The following is a 20,752-nucleotide window of genomic DNA, read 5'->3' as shown; positions in this document are numbered from 1 at the left end:
TTTGTAAATTACTTCTATTAAAATAATCTTAATCCTTCCAATAGTTATTAGCTTCTGAAGTTGAGTTGCTGCTTTCTGTCCAACTGCTTTCTGATGACTCACGTCCCGGGAGCTGTGCAGTTCCTATGGGGATATTCTCCCATCATGCACAGCTCCCGGGACGTGACATCATTGAGCAGTTAGACAGAAAACTTCAGAAGCTAATAACTATTGGAAGGATTAAGATTTTTAATAGAAGTAATTTACAAATCTGTTTAACTTTCCGGAGCCAGTTGACATTTAAAAAAAAGTTTTTGCCTGGAATACCCCTTTAAGAAGGCTGTCAGCATCAAACCAAAGCTATTTAAGAAAAAGCACATGACTACTGCATCAATCTGGGGGGGGACACCCCAAACCCTTAATATTGGGGGCTTCTAGCAACCAGATGTGCCATAACAAACCCTGGCTGACTTAAAAATTCCAGGGGAGTACCCCTTTATTGTATTTTTAAATCAACTGGTGCCAGAAACGGATGTGCAAGTTACGTTTAAAAAAAAAAAATTTTTAACCCTTCCAGTACTTAGCTGCTTTATGTTCCAGTGGAAGTTCTCTTTTTGAATATACCTTCTTTCTGACCAGTGCTCTCTGCTGACACCTCTTGTCCATGTCAGGAACTGTGCAGAGTAGGAGCAAATCCCCATAGCAAACCTCTCCTGCTCTTGACAGTTCCTAACATGGACAGAGGTGTCAGAAGAGAGCACTGTGGTCAGAAAAAGGAAATTCAAAAGGAGGAATGTCCTTGTGTATGGTAGCTAAGTACTGGAAGGGTTAAGATTTTTAAATAAATGTAACAAATCTGGCACCAGTTGATTAAAAAAAAAAAAAGAAATAAAAATTCCAGGGGAGTACCCCTTTATTTTTTTAAATCAACTGGTGCCAGTTTTGTAAATTACATTTAAAAATCTTGACCCTTCCAGTACTTAGATGCCGTACGCTCGAGGAAGTTCCTCTTTTTGAATTTTTTTCTTACCACAGTGCTCTCTGCCAACACCTCTGTCCAGTTTAGGAACTTGTCCAGAGCAGGAGAGGTTTGCTAGGTGGATTTGCTGCTACTCTGGACAGAGGTGTCAGCAGAGAGCACTGAAGTCAAAAGGAAATTCAGGGAAAAAAAAAAAAAGAACTTCCTCTGGAACACACAGCAGCTGATAAGTACTGGAAGGGTTAAGATTTTTAAATCAAGTAGTTTACAGATCTGTTTCTCTGGTACCAGCTGATTTAAAATAAAATTCCAGTGGAGTACCCCTTTAATTTTACATTAAGAATTTCCATATGACTGCTATATGTTAAGGGGGTACTCCAGTTCTGTCAAAGTGTATTCCCCATCTACAGGATAATTGTCCACCCACTGCAACCCTCTGATGTGCAAAGTGGTGCCCTCAGGTGGATTCGACCAATGCCAGAAAGTTAGATGTGTATAATGTATATATATACTTTATAGGGGCACTCCACTACATCTCCAACATTCTGAGATCAAACACTGGGTGCAGGCGTTGGCGTCACCACACCCCCTTCTATATACTTTCATTGAGGGGGCGTGGCATCACAACCGCCTCAGCCCACACCCACTGTTCAGAACAAGATGTTCTGGATGCTGGGGCAGTGGAGTACCCCTTTAACCCTTCCAGTACTGAGCTGCTGTATGCCCTAGAGGAAGTTGTGTAGTTCTTTCCAGTCTGATCAGTGCTCTCTGCCGACATCTGTCAGGAACTGCTCAGAGCAGGAACAAATTCCTATATCAAGTCACAGTTCCTGACCCCGGGCTGAGAAGGCACAGAGAGCAGTGTTGTCCGACTGGAAAGAACTACACAACTTCCGGTTGAGCATACAGCAGCTGATCATCCTTCCAGTACCTTAGATTTAAAACAGAAGTAATGTACAAGTGTGTAATACTTTGTCACCAGTTGATTTGGATACAAGGGCCGTACTATTGCTGGTTCATACATGTGGCCCCTTACTGCTAATCCCTATTACATGTAAGGGATGTGGGGGGGGATGGTCATTTTTTATTTAGTGCATCAAGCATTTGTCTGATCTATTACACAGGGCAATGTCTTTAGGATTCAAATGCGCATGTGCAAAGTAAAAACGCATACGTTTTTTTACCATGGACGTCAATGGGAAACACATGTATACGGTTCCATATGGGAAAACATGTTTTCACATGCGCATTTGAATCCTAAAGTCCCCACCCAAGACCCCTCCCATTAAAAATGGACAACATTTTTAAAAACATTTATTCTATAAAAACCTGACAGAACTGTATGCACTTTTAAAAACAGTATACTGTTTAAAACGCATATGGTTTACTTTTTTTCCCCCATACTGTTCCATTTGTTTTTTTGCCATACGGTTCTCTTTAGAAAAACTGATTGAAAACAGTATGGCAAAAAACATTGTGAACCCAGCAGTCCAGTGATGCAGATGCAAATCATAAAATGTTGCAGTATCTTGTAATCCCTTTATTGGACTAAACGCATTTTGTAGAGACAAGCTTTCGGGATTCCTCCCTTTATCAAGACCAAAGCAAATCTAGATTTGCTTTGGACTTAATAAAGGGAGGAATCCCGAAAGCTTGTCTCTACAAAATGCGTTTAGTCCAATAAAAAAAAATAAAAATAAAAAAAAGTGTATTACAAGATGCAACATTTTATGATTTGCATATATATATTTCAGGTTGGGTATATGGTACCTTTAATAATTTTTTATTTTATGCTTTAGTGGGAAACAAGAGCGATTTTCATTCTTACTGTTGGATTTCATGATTTTAATTTGCTTACAAAAGTCTCTTAAGACTATAACATCTCATTTGATCACAGTATACTGCAATATATTGCAGTGAACCGAGAGGTCATTTTAGATCTACCCTGGATCTTCTGAAGTCTGACTGAACCAGCACCTCTCAGCTCCTATACTGAGACTTTATATAGAGCAGTGATCCCCAACCTGTGGCTCTCCATAGTGCCAGCTACACCCCCCCAGTAGGCAATGTGAAGTTCTATCAGGCATTTGACCATAAACACTTTCACAGCTTTTAAACTTTAGAATGAGACCATATTATAGCCAACCTTATAAGTTGTAGTATTACTAATGCTACTAGGATTTAGAATGATATTTTTAACGTGGGAGCAGTAACTCGAGATGCCGTTTTTTTTGCAATATTCACACCACCACTAGAGGGAGCTTTTAGATTGCTGCCCAGTCAACCCTCTAGTCCTCCTGCTTCTCAGATACATAATTGTTTTACTATATAATGCAGTCTTACCAGACCCATCCCTGGCTTATAAACACCCCTTCATGGAATTACCACCACCAAGCCATTTAGAAAATATAATTTTTTATTTAGTGTCTAAAGAGACGAACTGTGAAGAAAATTGCTCCAACAGTAAAAGCAGAGATGACGGCGAGGCCAGTGGATAACATCCAGCTCCATGTTGACCACGAAGTCACTTCACCTGTAATGTAAACAATAGCATTAGCTACATTATGAGAGCTTTGCTGCCTCTGATGGTCAGGGGGTGGTATGACACTCACCAAAATGCTTGTAGACCACACCACTGTAACTAGCCTTGATCTGGACAGGACCAGCAGATACCACCTCAATAGGCAGGGGGGCAGATCTTTTATCTTAAGAGAAGACACAACATAAGTGTTGACACATGGTATTAATCCATAAACCAGTAGACTCCATACTTACCCATGTGGCGCTTGTTCTGGTTGCAGGTTCTGCGGCAGTCCTCAGGATGTGTGGTGGCATCACAGATCAATACTTTACAGTGTATGAAGAGCTGAAGGGAAGAGGGACCACATGACCCATGCCCTGAGGTTGATGTAGATGACAACCCCCTCCCCACCAACTCTTTCCTTACCTGACTAGTTGGGGCTTCATGAAGAGTCACCTTGAACCGGGGCAACCAGTCTTCAGATGTCTGGACTTCTGCAGCAAATGTCTCTGCCACCATAGCACACCTATGAAAAGTTGTGGGGGGTGAATATAAGATGTCTGATCATGGGGGTTCTACCACTTGGGACCAGTCCAAGTCATGAGATGAGGAAGTAATTTTCTACAAGTCTTGAAATAAGATTGGGCCCTCATGGGAGGCAAAGTTTTGGTCTAGGTTTTTTGGCCTTAAGTCATCAGAAGATACATTTGGTCTTTCTACTTACCCATCCACAATCAGATCCCACCGTGTGATACCATCTTGGCCAGGGAACATTGTAACCCAACAATCTTTCAGAGCAGCAACAGGTTCTGGACTCTGCACATCTGTCTGGAAGTATAGATTGTCAGCAGGCTGCACCGATACTGGGTAGTCTCCAGTCTGGTAAAATGCTGTGAAGTTTTCATCTAGGAAAAGATGGATTTTTTAATAAACTGATCTCCCTCATGATGGGGGTCATATCACTGCTCCAAAGTACAACACTACTCACCTTTAGCAAGTTTCAGCTCTGCAACATGGGTCCTAGATCTTCGCCGCAATACTAAAATAAAAATTTTGAATTTTTAATTTCGGGCATAAGGTGGGCTAAGCATCCAAGGACACCGTGTGAATGCAGCCTTAGATGTCTTGTAAGCTTATACATAGGTTTGTCCATATGGGGGCTTGGATCCAGTTTGGGGGGGGGGAATTTAGGAAAACTGGGTGCTCCTGTACCCCAGCCCTGACCATTTCAATGCCTGGAGTCCGTGACACCACCAGTTGGCTCATTCAATTGATGGGGCTGGGTCCAGCTGGGATATGGGAGCACCTGGTTTTCCCAGCCTGATCCAGTGCCCATATGGACAAAAATGTAGTGTGAACCCAGCCTGACTCCTGCCAAGTGGCACTTGAGCACCTAGTGTTGTACCAGATGACAGACCACCAGTTGCCATAACAGGTTGGAATGTTTAAGGTAGAGGTTCTAAGGGGTTCATGTAGGGTACAATCCCTCAATATGCCAAGACTATACAACCAAGAATTATGAGAAACCATGAACAAGCCAGTGAGTTCTTCTTGACACAACATTCCCCCTCCCAGTGTCAAAGCCATCCATAGCCTTTAACAACCTAAACACATGACACTGGAGAAACTCACCTTTTGCTGGTGTGACTGCAGGTAGTCCCTGGAGAGAACTAATATTATATCGGCCACCTAACCACAAGGAGTCTCTGATCGGGTATCTACAGCGAATGGTCAACCTAGAACATGGACATTGAATGTCAATACTGGTTCTACATGTTTGAGAGACTAAACAAGAATAAAGTCCATCACCTATAGGAAGAATCTCTGGAAATTATGGGTTGGTCTGGTAACAGCACCTGGCGGTCAAAGGTCACTTCGTTCTCGTAGACCAGGTAGTCACTGTCAAACTGAAAGTGTTGAGGGTCGATTAGGCAGCCTGAAATGCAGGTTTTAGCAAGACAGTACTTCACTACCCATTGAGGTCAGTGTCTTTAGGACCAATTGAGCCTAGAGCTGTTTTACCAAACTAGTGTACAAATCCCAGCCCTTGGCATTCTGGATGTTGCAGTTTACCAATGTGGTATAGGAGTCCACCAGTATGTTCTGTAGAGCTGGACCTTGGTGCTCAGAGAACCCTGCCAATTGATAGCACTAACATTATGGGCACAATGCCAGAATTGAGTTTTGGACAAGTGATAGCTAGTCTGGTCAACTTAGGCCTTCTGACCAACCAGCTCAATACTTGTTCACATCAATGTAGGATGGAAGTCCAGATGTAGACAGCCCTTTAAAATGGTCATTGTACAGATTTGGATGTAGCATACACTTACCCTGCGTGTGGTCCCACATGAATATGCTGCAAAGTTAAAGATGGCTCTTTCATCAGTAGCATCCTGAGGGGTACAAGAAGGGTCTCTAAGGTGAGCTTTGTGGGCATCAAATGCAGGTTGTGTGACTGTACTGTCGATAATTGCAATCATGGTGCCATTGGCGAGGCAGACTGGGGGATGAAGAAAGTCTCGTTAGCTGTATAGGCTTTTTATAGTCAATAGCTCTCAGTTAAAAACTTACGTAGAGGCCTTGGAGGTGAGAGACAAGTTCTTGTATGAACGATCTTTATTTCTTGAGTCCTGTTCTTTCTTAATGAAAAATTTAAGTGAACGAGAGAGGAGTTCAAGGTCACCACCTAAGGGAGAGATCAGGAATGACCATCAAAACTCAACCTCCATTGGCTGCTTCATAGCTCAGTGAGATAGTCCACTGTCTGCACATAGTAAAAAGGTGTTCACATATAATATCTAGTTGTCCATATATGTCACTATATTGAGTTATTGGTCTAACAAGTCAACCCAGTTGCACGAGTTGTCAAGACTTTAGCTATTGACCCCATGTAGAAGTGGTCAAACATGGCCACCTCGAGTTCAACCATTGTTTGAAGTCCTCACTTCTAAATCACTGATTAACTGAATAACTGATGCCACTAGACCACTGCACATATATTACCTCATAGTTCAAGCCAACAGATGTATATGGCACCTCAATGTACATGGTGACATCAGAGACCCTGAAAACAATGTTCTGGGAGGTGATAAGTTCATTGTTCAGAGGAAGCTCCTGGATATATGGAAGCCAGTAGTAGTCCATATTGCCCCTTTTTATGTTGAGAATCACCCTGTCACTTGCACATGAACTGGTGATGTTTGGTGGCACTAAGAGAGGAGAAGAGAAACAAGTCTGTCGGTTGTCCTTATGTAAACTATGGAGTTTATATTGATAAATACCCACCGACATCATCAACATCACACTGCACTACACCAGTGTACTTGAAGTCCTTTTTTTTGGGTATGAGGGTCATGATATAGGTCACATATAGTTTATATCTCCTTTGAATGTCACCAAGATACTGGGAGGAAAGAAAAGTATTAGATTGTATCACTCATCCACAGGTACAGGCTGTTGGCTAACCGTTCCTACCGTCTGTTCCACGAGGGGGTCCGGGAAGGGCACTGTAAGGTAGAAGGCCTGAGTGTTGTTGGGATTCACCATGCTCACAACAGTCATCTTTCTCAGACTTAAATCACCAAGGCCGAGTGGCACTCCATAGATTATGAACGACTTGAGGGTTACATCAGAGTAGAAGTTCCCCAGAGACACGTTGAAGTAAAAGTTTGCTTTAACGGTGTCTGGAAGAATCAAAGACCAAGTTAGTAATTCCATGGCTTCAATAACTGCACCAGAGATTAAGAAACAGGCACTTCCATTAGAAGGGTGGAACATCTACCATACATAAGATTCATACTTACGGTCCAGAAAGACAGGAATCTGTTTTATCACTGGGGCAATGATTGTCTTGTAGGCTGTATGTGTTGTAAAATCATCCTCATGGACACTTATCCACTGGCGCTGAAGGATGAGGTGAACACTGTATGTGGTCATGTAGGTGTTATTTATAACATCACTCTGCAAACAAGAGAAACCTGGCTTAGTGATAAGCAGTTGCGTCTGAACCACTCCAAGGATGTCATGCCCGGCTCAAATTTTGTAGCAACACAACTGGGTAACTTATTCCAGTGGTTTTCAAGTAAGCCAACTAGTCCTTGGTCTAAACCCCCAGTCTTTAGAGACAATGTTATCACTCTGATACACTGACTGCCCAAGTGTAAACCCAAATGGTCAGGGTGGACCAGTTCTCATGGTCAAGTTTGGAGATACCGATCTATACATGCAATTTTTAAACAAAGTAGTGGAGTCACTTGGGCCACTCATGCTCCACTGGGAGTTTGGGCTAAGATCTGCAGAGTCTTGCAGGTGGAGCTTGCTCTGGTGCCACCTATTGGAAGCATGTTCCCTCCATGTCAGTGTTCCTCATGCCACCAGATTCAAAAACAATTTGTTGCACATCTTGGCAAAACATTAATCTTTCTAATATACTTCATAATGTTATTTCCTTTCAATATACTAGTTGCTACAGCCATTTACCACCATAGAGAAGTTATGTACTAGAAGTAACCACGATGAAAGTGTCAAGTTTGTTAAATAAACTCACTAGATAGGAGATGTAGAAGGCATTATATGTCCACCAACCTGTAGATAGCCACCTGGGGCACCATATGGGATGGTCACCTCCACCTGAGTTGTGTCACTACGTAATATGTAGTTTTGATCAGTCTGGATTGAGTTTAGTAGTATTCCATTAACTCCCATCAAAAGTGAGCTATTTGTGATGGATCCAGTGATCAGAGGGCTGAGGACAGCTGGAGACAACCAGGAGAGTGCGGTGGCTGTGAACACGGGAGGATCTGCCCAGACCAAAAATATATTAAAGTTATGGCATGTTAAGCGTTACTGGGCCCCAGGAGTAGATTTACACTCCAATCCTGACTTGATTGAGATATTTACCTTTAGGACATGCAACTGTAGTGTCCACAATGATTCGTAGGAGGGTTTGAGTAAACAACATATTGCTTAGAACGACATCAAGGTTGAAGTTGCCAACCTGGAAAGATGACAAGATGTTATAGATGAAGCAGCTCCTCTAAGACTATAGAGCGGTAGATCACTTAACACATCTCTGGATGCCCTTACCTGCACTACCTTGGATTCAGGAGTGTTGTAGGGGGATCTTAAGACCACTCTATTTAATAAAGCACTGACCCCGTAGCCCATGTTGATGGCATCTTGAGCTGGTACCGGTGCACTGGAGTCATTGAACCAGACTTTCCACCTCGAAATGCTCACCTGTGATAACACATGAATCCTGAGTGTCATTTAGACCCAGAAGTGTCTTAAATTCTAGTGATGGCAGATAATTTTGGCAAATCTCTTGTTCTACAGAAACCCAGGAGAACAACCATATGTCATCCTGTGTAACTAGGCCAGTGTTAACCTTTGGCTTTCCAAAGTCACAACTCCCAAGCTGGAGACAGAAGTTGGCAACATTGGTCTAGAAAGTCATGATCCTAGACCATCATAAAGATGCTGAGCATTGGATGGTACCCAAAGATGTTCCAGGGTGGAGACCATGGACAAAAGTATGCCCAAAAAAAATAAAAATCCTCCATCTACCTGCCTAGAGTGTTTGGTCTTCAAAACTCACCACACGAAAAGCCAGATTAAGCATCTTAAATAGTGTTGGTAGAATATTTGTGGATACAGATACCTGGAAACAAAGGCAAAAAGGTTTACAATTTTAAAATAGGTAGGAACACATTGCATTACAAGTCTAGTGTGGGTTCCTATACTAAGCAGGGCAAAATATTGGTCACAAGCTGCAGTGTAGCCCTAGGCATTGAAGGGATGACAATCATATCCTTTGTTCATGATTAAGATTTCTAGGCATCACCTCCATGTAGTTCTCCTCACAGACTATCTCCCTCACATCCCAATCGCTTGCAGCACAGCTCATGGATACAGGATAGATTCTGGTCCGGCTGCTTTGGGTTACCCTGAACTCCACCTTGATGGCAAACAACTGGTCATTCTGAAAACAGTCCAATATGAAAAGTGGTCAAAGGGAGACACTCCTGTAGATCACCAAAACAATTTGTTACCTTCATGAGTAACACCTACTGTATTGTTCACCCAGCAGCCAAGGAAGGATATCCTGATCTCTACATTCCCATACACATCCGTGGTGATGGTGTAGCCACACTGCGCTGCCCGGTTTGCCACCATCACATCTGTAAATCCAGTTGCATCTGCAACAACGAAGCCAGTGAGAACCCCCTTAGGTGGAAACCTCTCCACCAACCTTTAGATGTTGACTTTACTTACTCACTGCCACCAGCTGCCATGGACTAGTCCCGAAGAAGCTTTGGTCCACCCAGATCCAAAATAATCGCGACCGACATTCTATCTTGGAGACACCTGCCAAGACATAGTTGAAACAAGTCATGTCAATTCTGGATCAGAGACGTTTTCAGTGGGCCTCATGCAAAAGGAAAGACCATTGTGATCCCTGGTAAAACCCCTGTATTACTGAAGTGTATGCACTGACTGATGTCTGGTAGCGCCTCCTATAGTACAAGAAGGTATTACAAGTTCTGTACTCTACCTGTGCCACAGTTAGCTGCTCCTTTGGACACAGTGAGGGTGGCTCCATGCACACCATGTTTTTGCTATACAGTTCCAAGTTAAGTCAATGCATACGGTTTGCTGTACAGTTTTTAACATTGTAAACCATATGTCAAAGCATCTTCCGTTTTAGTCTGTTTTGAGTCTGTTTTTTTACCTGTACCCAAAACCATAGACCACCAATTTTTTGGTCTGGGTGAAAAACTAGTAAACCGTATATATTTATTTAACATGGGAGTCAGTGGGAACCGTATGTGCATATTGAAGTTTGTACATGTTTTGACACAGTTTAGTCTGGTTTTCATCAAAAACCTGATATGGGAACTGTAGTGCAAAAATGTAGTGTGCATGCACCCTTAGGCTGGGTTCACACCATGTTTTTTGCAATACAGTTCCTGTATATTTTTCCATTTGAAACCTGTATGGAACCGTATAAGACAGTATGCCAAACTATGCAAAACTGACAAACGGATGCATCTTGTACGGTTTTGGCAGGTTTCCTGTACCCAAGACTGTAGCCTACGACTTTTTGGTCCGGGTGAAAAACAGTGTTGAAACATACAGGTTTTTTGTTTTTTTAACATGGGAGTCAATGAAGACTATGGCCCTTATTTACTAAGAGTGGAGTGTAGGTTTTAATTCCCTACAATTTATTTTCCACTTTTTTTAAACACACATGATCTGATCTGTCGGGTTTTCCTCAGCTCAAATCCACCACATTTTATGTGGAAACCTTAGTAAATATGTTGTTTTTTTGTGAAAATGTCGGGGACACGCCCTTTTTGGAAACCATGCCCTTTTTCCTGGCAACCACACCCTTTTTGGGGTTCTTAGCAAAATGGAGAGTTAGTCGGGGTTCTCTCAATTCTGACAGATTCTGGCGCAGAACCCGACAAAACATGTCGGGTTTGCAATAGTAAGTGAGGGCCTCTGTGCATACGGTTCCATCCAGTTTGCACCATATGATTTGACTTTGCACAGTTTTTTTCTTGGAATTTCAATCAAACAAGGGAAACTAACTTTTTACTCCATTATGAACACAAAAAAAAAAATTCAGCCGGACATCATTTTTTGATCTGTACACAGGTTAAAATTTGTACACAAGTTCTGACACAGTTTAGTCCGGTTTTGAGGAATCCTTTATCAAAAACCTGATACGGGAACTATTGCAAAAATATTGTGTGAACCCAGCCTTACTTTTTTAGGCCATGGGGGGGGGGGGGGGGGGGGAGAAATAAACCTGTGTAAAGGAAAAGTTGCCCATAGCAACCAATCAGATCACTCATTTTGCAGAGGCCTTGTTTAAAAATGAAAGCAGCAAGCCGATTGGTTGCTATGGGTAACTTTTCCTCTGGACAGGTTTTGATAAGTCTCCCCCATTGTTTGTCCTGTACAGGACCCTGAAGAAGCTCCTGTCCTCTACATAGACAGTGATTACAGCTCCAGCAGATCTTTATTACTTTTATATGGAAGGACTTGCTTTATCCATTATCTACATTTTTGTTTAATCCTCACTTTTTCCCCATTTCTGGATGACATTTTGGAGGCTTCAGAACCAGTTACCAGGTTTCCATAGAGTTATGGTCCCAACACACAATGGTTGTCCTAGAACCAGTTAATAGTGTAACTTGAGGGACCACCGTGTAGGTCTCCAGGGTCAACAAGTATATCACAACACTGAAACTTCTAACAAGAGACGACAACTCGAAGGTTACGAACATCCTGGGACAAGGGCTGAATTTAGTTCGTCTACGTCAGATTGTCCACCACAAAACTACACCCATCACCCCATACAAGATAGGTAGTGATAGAGGAACTTCTATGCCAGTAACCAAAAATAAGAAGTTTTAGACAAGTTTGTGACCTACAGGTTGAAGACATTTACTTACCTGCTGGGAAACTCTGGACTTGTGCCAAGCAGGGGGCGCTCAGGCATAGCAAGGTCACTCTATAAAAAAAAAAAAAATATATAAAAAAAATGGCCGATTTAGTATACAGGAACACATGTTGTGCACCATCTTTATATACAGAATACTAAACAGCGGAAACCATGTGGACAGACTTGTTCTGATGCTATAGACAATTGGTCTCCAAACTGGACCTTGAGCTGTTGCAAAACTACAACTCTGCATGCACGGGCAGCCGTTGGCTGTCTGTGCATGCTGAGAGTTGTAGTTTCTGCAACAGATTGAGGACCACCACTTGTAGACGCCCCCTGTCTATAGCTTCAGAACCAGTCAGACTACAGTCTGAGATCTGCATACAAGGCAAACAGCACTTCAGATGTACAAAGTGGTACCGTGCAGCACACCTATAGAGGAAAGCATGTAGTGGTACCGTGCAGCGCACCTATAGAGGAAAGCATGTAGTACCGTGTCTATAGAGGAAAACATGTAGTACTATGCCTAATACCAAGTATTCACACTGAATAGAAGCCAAGAGAAGGTATACTGTGCACCATATATTGGAGCTACATAGAGCACCATGGAAGTGGTACTGGGCAGGGTATGTAGTTCCAGGATTCATGATACCAACACTTAAAGGGGTACTCTAGAGGAACATTTTTTTTGTCAACAGGTGCCAGAAAGTTAGATTTGTAAGTTATTTCTATTTAAAAATCTTAAACCTTCCAGTACTTATTAGCTGCTGTATACTACAAAGGAAGTTCATTTTGCATTTCCTTTGCCTGACCACAGTGCTCTCTGCTGACACATCTGTCCATGTCAGGAACCTGCCATGAGTACAAGCAAACCTCTCCTGCTCTGGACAGGTGTCAAGAGAGCACCGGTCAGACTGGAAAGAACTACACAACTTCCTGTTGGGCATACAGCAGCAAAGTATAAGCAGAGTGCACTGTGGTCAGACAGAAAATAAATTCAAGGAGAACTTTCTCTGTAGCATACAGCAACTGAAAAGTACGGGAAGGATTAAGTATTTTTTTTTTTTTTTAAATAGAATTTACAAAATCTGTTTAACTTTCTGGCACCAGTTGATTTGTGAAAAAATAAATAGTGTTCCACCAGAGTACCCCCTTTAAGACTCAACACAAGAGCTCACAATAGAGGTGCAAGTGCCCAATGACCCCTGAAGCTACACACCCTGCACAGTACAACTTCTCTTGGTTTGTGTGTTGCTCTAATACTACTGTAGACCCTGCACCAGCACAAGAAATGTACTACACAGGCCTGTAACATATGAACATACAGGATCAATAGCGGCACACAATCCAGCTAACAAGAAAAGAAAAACCAAGTATGCAAAATAAGCAGCACTCTGCCTCCACCATACTGCTGGGACTTGTAGTGCCACAAAAAATAAAGACCCCCATCAAGCAAAACCTACCCAGTAAGGAGCAACAGATACATGACTACAATGGTGGGGGCTCCACCAGCAGACCACAGCACTCAACCAGACATGAAAACCTGGATGGATAGAGTGCTGACTGCCAGCTATCCTCTTATACCAGGAGGGGCAGGTGCTGAGCGTTACAATCACTGATCACTTATCACCGACTGGACCGAGCATTATAATCACTGATCACTTATCACCGACTGGACCGGCCTCTGTGAGGCGACACCCCCCCCCCCCCCCCCCCCATAAGGCACCTTGGCCTTAGGCTGGGTTCACACCACGTTTTTGCAGTACAGTTCCCGTATCAGGTTTTTGATGAAAAACTGATTCCTCAAAACTTGACTAAACTGTATCAAAACGTGTGTACAAATTTCAATCCGTATACGGTTTGAAAAATGATGTCCGGTTGCATCCGTTTTTTAAGAAAAAAAAAACGTATACGTTTTTAACTTTTCACTCCATTATGAATAAAGTTTCACTTGTTTGATTGAAATTCCAAGAAAAAAAAAACTGTGCAAAGTCAAAAACCGTATGGAGAAAACCAGATGGAATCGTACGCACATACAGTTCTGTACGGTTCCCATTGACTCCCATGTAAAAAAATTAAAAAAAATGTATACGGTTTAATACAGTTTTTCACCCGGACCAAAAAACGTGGTAAACTACGGTTTTGGGTACAGGTAAAAAAAAAAAAAACGGACAAAACTGTATAAGACGCAAAACGGACTAAACCGGATGATGCGTATGACATACAATGTTAAGTCAATGCATACGGTTTGCTATACGGTTCCATACGGTTTTTAACTTGAAACCGTATACGGGAACTGTATAGCAAAAACGTAGTGTGCATGCACCCTGAGGGTGCGTTCACACGCTGTATGTTTTCGTGGGTTTTTCCGCTGCGTATTTGAAAAGTGGGCGGGCTCTTCTCGGCTGTCCGTAGCAGATTTTAAACGGAGGAATATACGCTGCGGAAAATCCGCCGCAAGCCCCATTGAAGTCAGTAGGGACTGCGGCAGATTTTCAGCAGCGTAAATTCCACCGCGGAAAATCTTCTATGGACAGCCGAGAAGAGCCCGCCCACTTTCAAATACGCAACGGAAAACCCGCAAAAACAAATCGCGTGTGAACGCACCCTAATGCTGTATTCACACAGGAGGAAATTTGTCAAAACCCGTCCAGAGGAAAAGTTGCTGAGTTGCCCATAGCAACCAATCAGATTGCTGCTTTCACTTTTGAAAAGGCCTCTGAAAAATGAAAGTAGTGATCTGATTGGTTGCTATGGGCAACTGGGCAACTTTTCCTCTGGACAGGTTTTGATAAATCTCCCCCGCAGTGTTTTTGTATCACTGTTTCCGTAAGGGTACGATCGCGCGACGTTCCTGCCCAGTTAATCATATCCATCGGAATCGGCCGAAAACGCGATGCCGACGTATACCGTTAACGGGAGCAGCGGACACCGTTCACTTCTATGGCCGAACAGAGACACCTAGTAGTATGAACCCGACCTAAGTTGATGAAAAATGGATTACGATGTATGGTATCCGTTTTTTTTGTTTTTTTTTAGCCGGAATACTGTATTATAGCGACATGCAGGTCATGTGACCATGACTACTGCTGGGGAAATGCAATGTTAACATGGGATCACAGGTAGAGGTACCGGTGGATCTCGGTGGCAGATGACGCATAGCGCTCAGAGGCTATTACCGGCAAATTTGTGTGGTGTGCGCTTCTTCCGGCCTCGAGGCCGGAAGAAGCACACACCGCGCAAAATTGCCGGTAATAGTTTTTAATTTTAGGATAATCCTTCAATTGCGTACAATATCTCTCCACATAGAATCCAATAAAAATCCTATACGATATGCTGCGGTTTAAGTTTACGTTTACGCCGCACAATACCGTACTTTACAGGTATCCGTTGGCATCCTACCGGGAACCGGATGCCAACATATCCTGTGGCGTAGAGTGTTGGCCACCATTTATTTCAATGGCCTGACAGTAGTCACATAGGGACTCCGTTTGGGCCATGTGCGCTATTTTCAGTGGACTGGATATCGTAGCAGACGCCGCTTTCGTGTCTGCTGAAAATAATGCATGCGGCCCGAACGATTACTCCATTCAGACCATTGACTCCCGCCGCCATATAGTATACGTTGACATTAGCGACGAACGGCATTGGCCATATTCCAATTCGCAATATTTCCCGGATACATGGAGGAATATTCGTCCTATATTTGCCAATGTCGCGCATTAGTTATATTCGTCGTGTATTTACGTATTCGTCGCATATTCGTGTAATTGCCAATGCGCGTAGACGTTGCCTATTCGCGTCATCGCCAATGCGCGTATTCGTTGCCTATTCATAATTGCGAATATAATATAAAGCGAATATATTTGCGAATTCGCAAAAAAAAAAAAACGCTGCTGGGAGGACTCTTATAGTGAGGGGGTGGGCAGTATTACTATTGGTTGATAGGGATGTTGCTAACCTCAACAAGTGTATTTGCATCACTCTCATTGGCCCACAAGCTAAAAGAAGGAATTTGCGCATATGCGAAATATTCGCGCTCCACAGTCTCACACAGTAACTAGTATAGGAGCCTTCTTTAGACCACAAGCTGGAAGCGAAAACGAATATTCGTAATTTAAAATATATAGCGAATATATTCGCGATAAAAATTCTAAATGCGAATATTCGCGCCCAACACCAGTTGACATCCCATTTTGCTGAGGAATCACTAATGCAGTGTGAACCTGGCCTAATCCTAAACAGGATGCAGACGGACACCGGTGCCGTACGCCATAAACGCGGCGTGTAGATTGCAAATACATTGCATTGCGCCTATCGCTTGCTGTCAATATGTTGCCATAGCAACAATACACCCACCAGCCCTACAGTAATATAGCTATCATGTCACCTGATCACTATGGTGTCTGTTGCTAAGCAACAGCCTGCTCATATGGCGGCTGCTGACAATGACTCATACATCCCATGCATTCATTAGGTTTCCATAGTAACAATATGTCCACTTACCCTACACTAGTATTGTGGGCGACACTAGGCAGTTCCCGCCACATCACACGGCTCAGCTGTGTCACCGGATCATTATGGTGTCTGTTGCTAAGCAACGGGCCTGATCCTATGGTGGCGCCTGACAATGAATCATGGCTGCTTCCTGGGAAATCTCACTTATTTACAGGGATTTTACATTTAACCCCTTAAGGACCCGGGGTTTTTACATTTTTGCACTTTCATTTTTTCCTCCTTACATTTAAAAAATCATAACTCTTTCAATTGTGCACCTAAAAATCCATATTATGGCTTATTTTTTGCGTCACCAATTCTACTTTGTAATGACGTCAGTCATTTTACTCAAAAATCTACGGTGAAACGGAAAAAAAAATCATTGTGCGACAAAATTGAAAAAAACAAACAAACGCCATTTCATAACTTTTGGGGGCTTCTGTTTCTACGCCGTACATATTTCGGTAAAAATGACACCTTATCTTTATTCTGTAGGTCCATACGGTTAAAATGATCCCCTACTTATATAGGTTTGATTTTGTCGCACTTCTAAAAAAAATCATAACTACATGCAGGAAAATGTATACGTTTAAAATTGTCATCTTCTGACCCCTATAACTTTTTATTATTCCGCATATGGGGCGGTATGAGGGCTCATTTTTTGCGCCGTTTTTAGCGGTACCATTTTTGCATTGATAGGACTTATTGATAGCTTTTTATTTATTTTTTCATGATATAATAAGTGACCAAAAATGCACTATTTTGGAAATTGGAATTTTTTCCCGCGCACGCCATTGACCGTGCGGTTTAATTAATGATATATTTTTATAATTCAGACATTTCCGCACGCGACGATACCACATATGTTTATTTTTATTTACACTGTTTTTTTTTATGGGAAAAGGGGGGTGATTCAAACTTTTATTAGGGAAGGGGTTAAATGATCTTTATTCACTTTTTTTTTTTTTTACTTTTTCACACTGATCTTTTACATTGATCATTGTCATCCCATAGGGACCTATAACACTGCACACACTGATCTTTTACATTGATCATTGTCATCCCATAGGGACCTATAACACTGCACACACTGATCTCTTATACTGATCATTGTTATCCCATAGGGACCTATAACACTGCACACACTGATCTTTTACATTGATCACTGGTTTCTCATAGGAAACCATTGATAAATGATTCTGCCGCTTGACTGCTGGATCTCAGGCACTGAGCAGTCATTCGGCGATCGGACACCAGGAGGCAGGTAGGAGACCCTCCACGTGTCCCAGAGCTGTTCGGGATGCCACGATTTCGCTGCGGACATCCCGAACAGCCCCCTGAGCTAACCGGCAGTGATTTACTTTCACTTTAGACGCGGCGTTCAACTTTGAACACCGCGTCTAAAGGGTTAATAGCGCGCGGCACCGCGATCATTGCCGCGCACTATTAGCCACGGGTCCCGGCCGTTGTCAGAGGCCCCGCGTTATAGAAAGGGAAAGGACTCAGGACGTACCGGTACATCCTTGGTCCTTAAGAGGTTAATAATAAAATCAGATCCGCGACGAATACGCTTTTATTGGCCGTACCGAGCTGCGGTGTAAGATGGCACCTAAACCATAACCGAATTATATTCCTTATAAAAAGAAACCATTGCCGGCAACATCTCAGATGAAATATGTCTCGAAACGTGGTGGCCATCAAGGCTTTACCGTAACCGCGACTACTGTGGACGGCTGAAGGCATACCATGTGACTGGCGAAGTTCCTGGAACGGTAAACCTCTCAAAAAGTACCTGAAATACGGCGGCTTTGGATTCCTGCAGCGCAGTTTCACCATTTTGACCATATATATATATATATATATAGTCGTGCAGCTTTGAACGCAGATTAGGGTGCGTTCACACCACGTTGATGATATGCGTTTAGCGCGTACATTTAATGGGGAAAAAATTGATACGTTTACGTTAACAGATGCTAAAAAGGATGCCATGCAGCATAATCCATTTACCATTCACTCATAATATTAAAAAAATAATAAAAAATATTTAAATACGACAAGGGATCCGTTTTTTAATTTTTTTTATTTTTTTATTATTTATTTATTTATTGCTAAAAAGGATGCCATACAGCATAATCCATTTACCATTCGCTTATATTATATATAAAAAAAAAACATAAAAAATGCCACAAGGGATCCGTTTTTTATTTTATTTATTCACTTCTATTATAAAAAAAAAATTAAAATACCACAAGGGATACGTTTTTTTTTTATTTTATTATTTATTTATTGCTAGAAAGGATGTCATACAGCATAATCCATTTACCATTCACTTATATTATGAAAACATTTTAAAAATGTTAAATACCACAAGGGATCCATTTTTTATTTTATTATTTTTTTATTATTAATTTATTGCTAAAAAAAAGGATGCCATACAGCATAATCCATTTACCATTCACTTATATTATAAAAAAAAAAATGTAAAAAATGTTAAATACCACAGGGGATCCATTTTTTTTTTAATTATTATTATTATTTATTTATTGCTAATTTACAATTCACTTATATTATTAAACATAAAAAAAAAAAAAATACCACAAGGGATCCGTTATTTTTTTATTATTATTATTATTTATTTATTACTAAAAAAAAGGATGCCATACAGCATAATCCATTTACCATTCACTTATATTATTTTTTAAAAATTTTTTAAAAAAATTAAAAATTCCACAAGGGATCCATTTTTTTATTTTATTATATTATTTATTGCTAAAAAGTATGCCATACAGCATAATCCATTTCCCATTTACTTATATTATAAAAAAAAAAAAAATAATAATAATAAAAAATTTAAAATACCACAAGAGATCCTGTTTTTTTATTATTTATTTATTTATTTATTTATTGGGGGGCGCAGTTGTTATGCATGAAGCTAAATTAATCAGACTGTAATAGAAACAGTAAAACGGATAAAAGAATGCAGTGTGAACATAGCCTAAGACATTGTTTCCCAACCAGGGTGCCGCCAGCTGTTGCAAAACTACAACTCCCAGCATGCCCAGACAGCCGAAGGCTGTCTGGGCATGCTGGGAGTTGTAGTTTTGCAACAGCTGGAGGCACCCTGGTTGGAAAACACTGGCCTAAGACCTATTCACTAGGGCGAATACACATCCCAGATTTGTGGCGCGTTTTCCATGTGGAAAAATCATAAGAATAAGCGGCAATACAGATGCATTTTTGCGTTCGTATTATGGCGGCAACCGAACTGACGGCGGCCACCAGAAACAGGGACCGGCAGCCATAATGCGGATGCAAATTGTGGGTGTACTACACGCATTGAAGCTGCGCTTTTTTTTTTGTCTACGCTTCACTGTTTCCATTACAGCACTATTAATTTATACTGTATGCAAAAACTTCGTCAACCGCGCAATAGTGTACGCCCCGCCCCCCCCCCCCGAAAGAAAAGGATATAACGATCCTTTAGTCATATATAAATAATATAAGTCAATGGTAAAAGGATGGCATACGGCAGCATCCGTTTTTTTCTAGAATCCGCTCGTGTATAATGTTTTTTCCCTGAAAAACTATTACGTGAAACGGCGACATAAACGCGCCATGTCTCCACATCATGTATTCCCCGCACAATCGGGTGTCTGTCAGCAATCTGTCAAAAAAAAGGGGACGCCGGTGTACACTGTGGCGTACTTATAGCGGTTCCATTGAATTTCAGGGCCGAGTGACTACATGCGCGCCATTTCCTGAATGTACACGCTCATTTCGCAGGACTGAACAGCGCAAAATTGTCACCAGTTTACTATAGTGTAGTATACGCTGAATATTTTATTTGATTATTTTTATATACTTATTTATTTTTTGACAGGTTACCGATATCCACCCTAAACGTATGGGAAAAGCGTAACTTGAAGGCGCGCTGAAAAAATACCACAGTTCAGGGCGTGCTTTGCTACGTATTATTAAAACCAAGAAGACGCACAGCGTGCTTTATTTATTTATTTATTCTTGCGCATATTTTGATGCATAACACACCAAAAAAAATGACTGCGTCAACATAGCGTAACAACTACCACACCTGAACCGTACAGGAATAGCGTAGAAGGAATAAATGGCTTAAGTTAAATATTTAGTTTTTATTATTTTAATAGGAAATGCAAGACAAAAAAATAAAAATAAAAAAGAAGAAAAAATATATAAATAAAAGAAATTAAGGTGCGTTTTATACACAGTGTAAACAGCGCCCAATCCAGGGGTAAAGGGTTAATCAAATAAGGAGCTTCACAGCGGGCACAAATGCGCATGCGCGTTA

General features: G+C 41.6%; 1 protein-coding gene across 6 annotated transcripts; it reads right to left on the bottom strand.

The window, feature by feature from the left end:
• Positions 1 to 3,360: 3,360 nt before the first annotated feature.
• Positions 3,361 to 20,740, bottom strand: LOC130367569 (uncharacterized). Of its 6 annotated transcripts, none has more exons than XM_056570057.1 (23): positions 20,669 to 20,740; positions 11,942 to 12,000; positions 9,753 to 9,845; positions 9,549 to 9,676; positions 9,322 to 9,459; positions 9,076 to 9,138; positions 8,565 to 8,717; positions 8,379 to 8,475; positions 8,064 to 8,278; positions 7,283 to 7,439; positions 6,954 to 7,162; positions 6,765 to 6,882; positions 6,483 to 6,688; positions 6,051 to 6,165; positions 5,810 to 5,979; positions 5,289 to 5,386; positions 5,112 to 5,215; positions 4,468 to 4,518; positions 4,204 to 4,384; positions 3,906 to 4,005; positions 3,734 to 3,824; positions 3,571 to 3,663; positions 3,361 to 3,491 (listed from the first exon to the last, which is right to left on the bottom strand). In XM_056570057.1, exons 4-23 carry the CDS (start codon positions 9,651 to 9,653, stop codon positions 3,379 to 3,381), a joined length of 2,577 nt encoding a protein of 858 aa, XP_056426032.1. In that variant the 5' UTR covers positions 9,654 to 9,676; positions 9,753 to 9,845; positions 11,942 to 12,000; positions 20,669 to 20,740; the 3' UTR covers positions 3,361 to 3,378. The 6 variants fall into 6 exon arrangements, with proteins under 6 accessions (XP_056426032.1, XP_056426027.1, XP_056426030.1 ...); XM_056570052.1 differs by lacking the exon at positions 20,669 to 20,740 and adding an exon at positions 16,438 to 16,774; XM_056570055.1 differs by lacking the exon at positions 20,669 to 20,740 and adding an exon at positions 16,322 to 16,395.
• Between the last annotated feature and the right edge of the window lie 12 nt (positions 20,741 to 20,752).

The sequence above is a fragment of the Hyla sarda genome, chromosome 4 (assembly GCF_029499605.1).
Source record: "Hyla sarda isolate aHylSar1 chromosome 4, aHylSar1.hap1, whole genome shotgun sequence".
Classification (NCBI taxonomy): domain Eukaryota; kingdom Metazoa; phylum Chordata; class Amphibia; order Anura; family Hylidae; genus Hyla; species Hyla sarda.
Note: the sequence above shows the minus strand (reverse complement) of the source record. Positions and strands in the feature narration are given on the sequence as shown.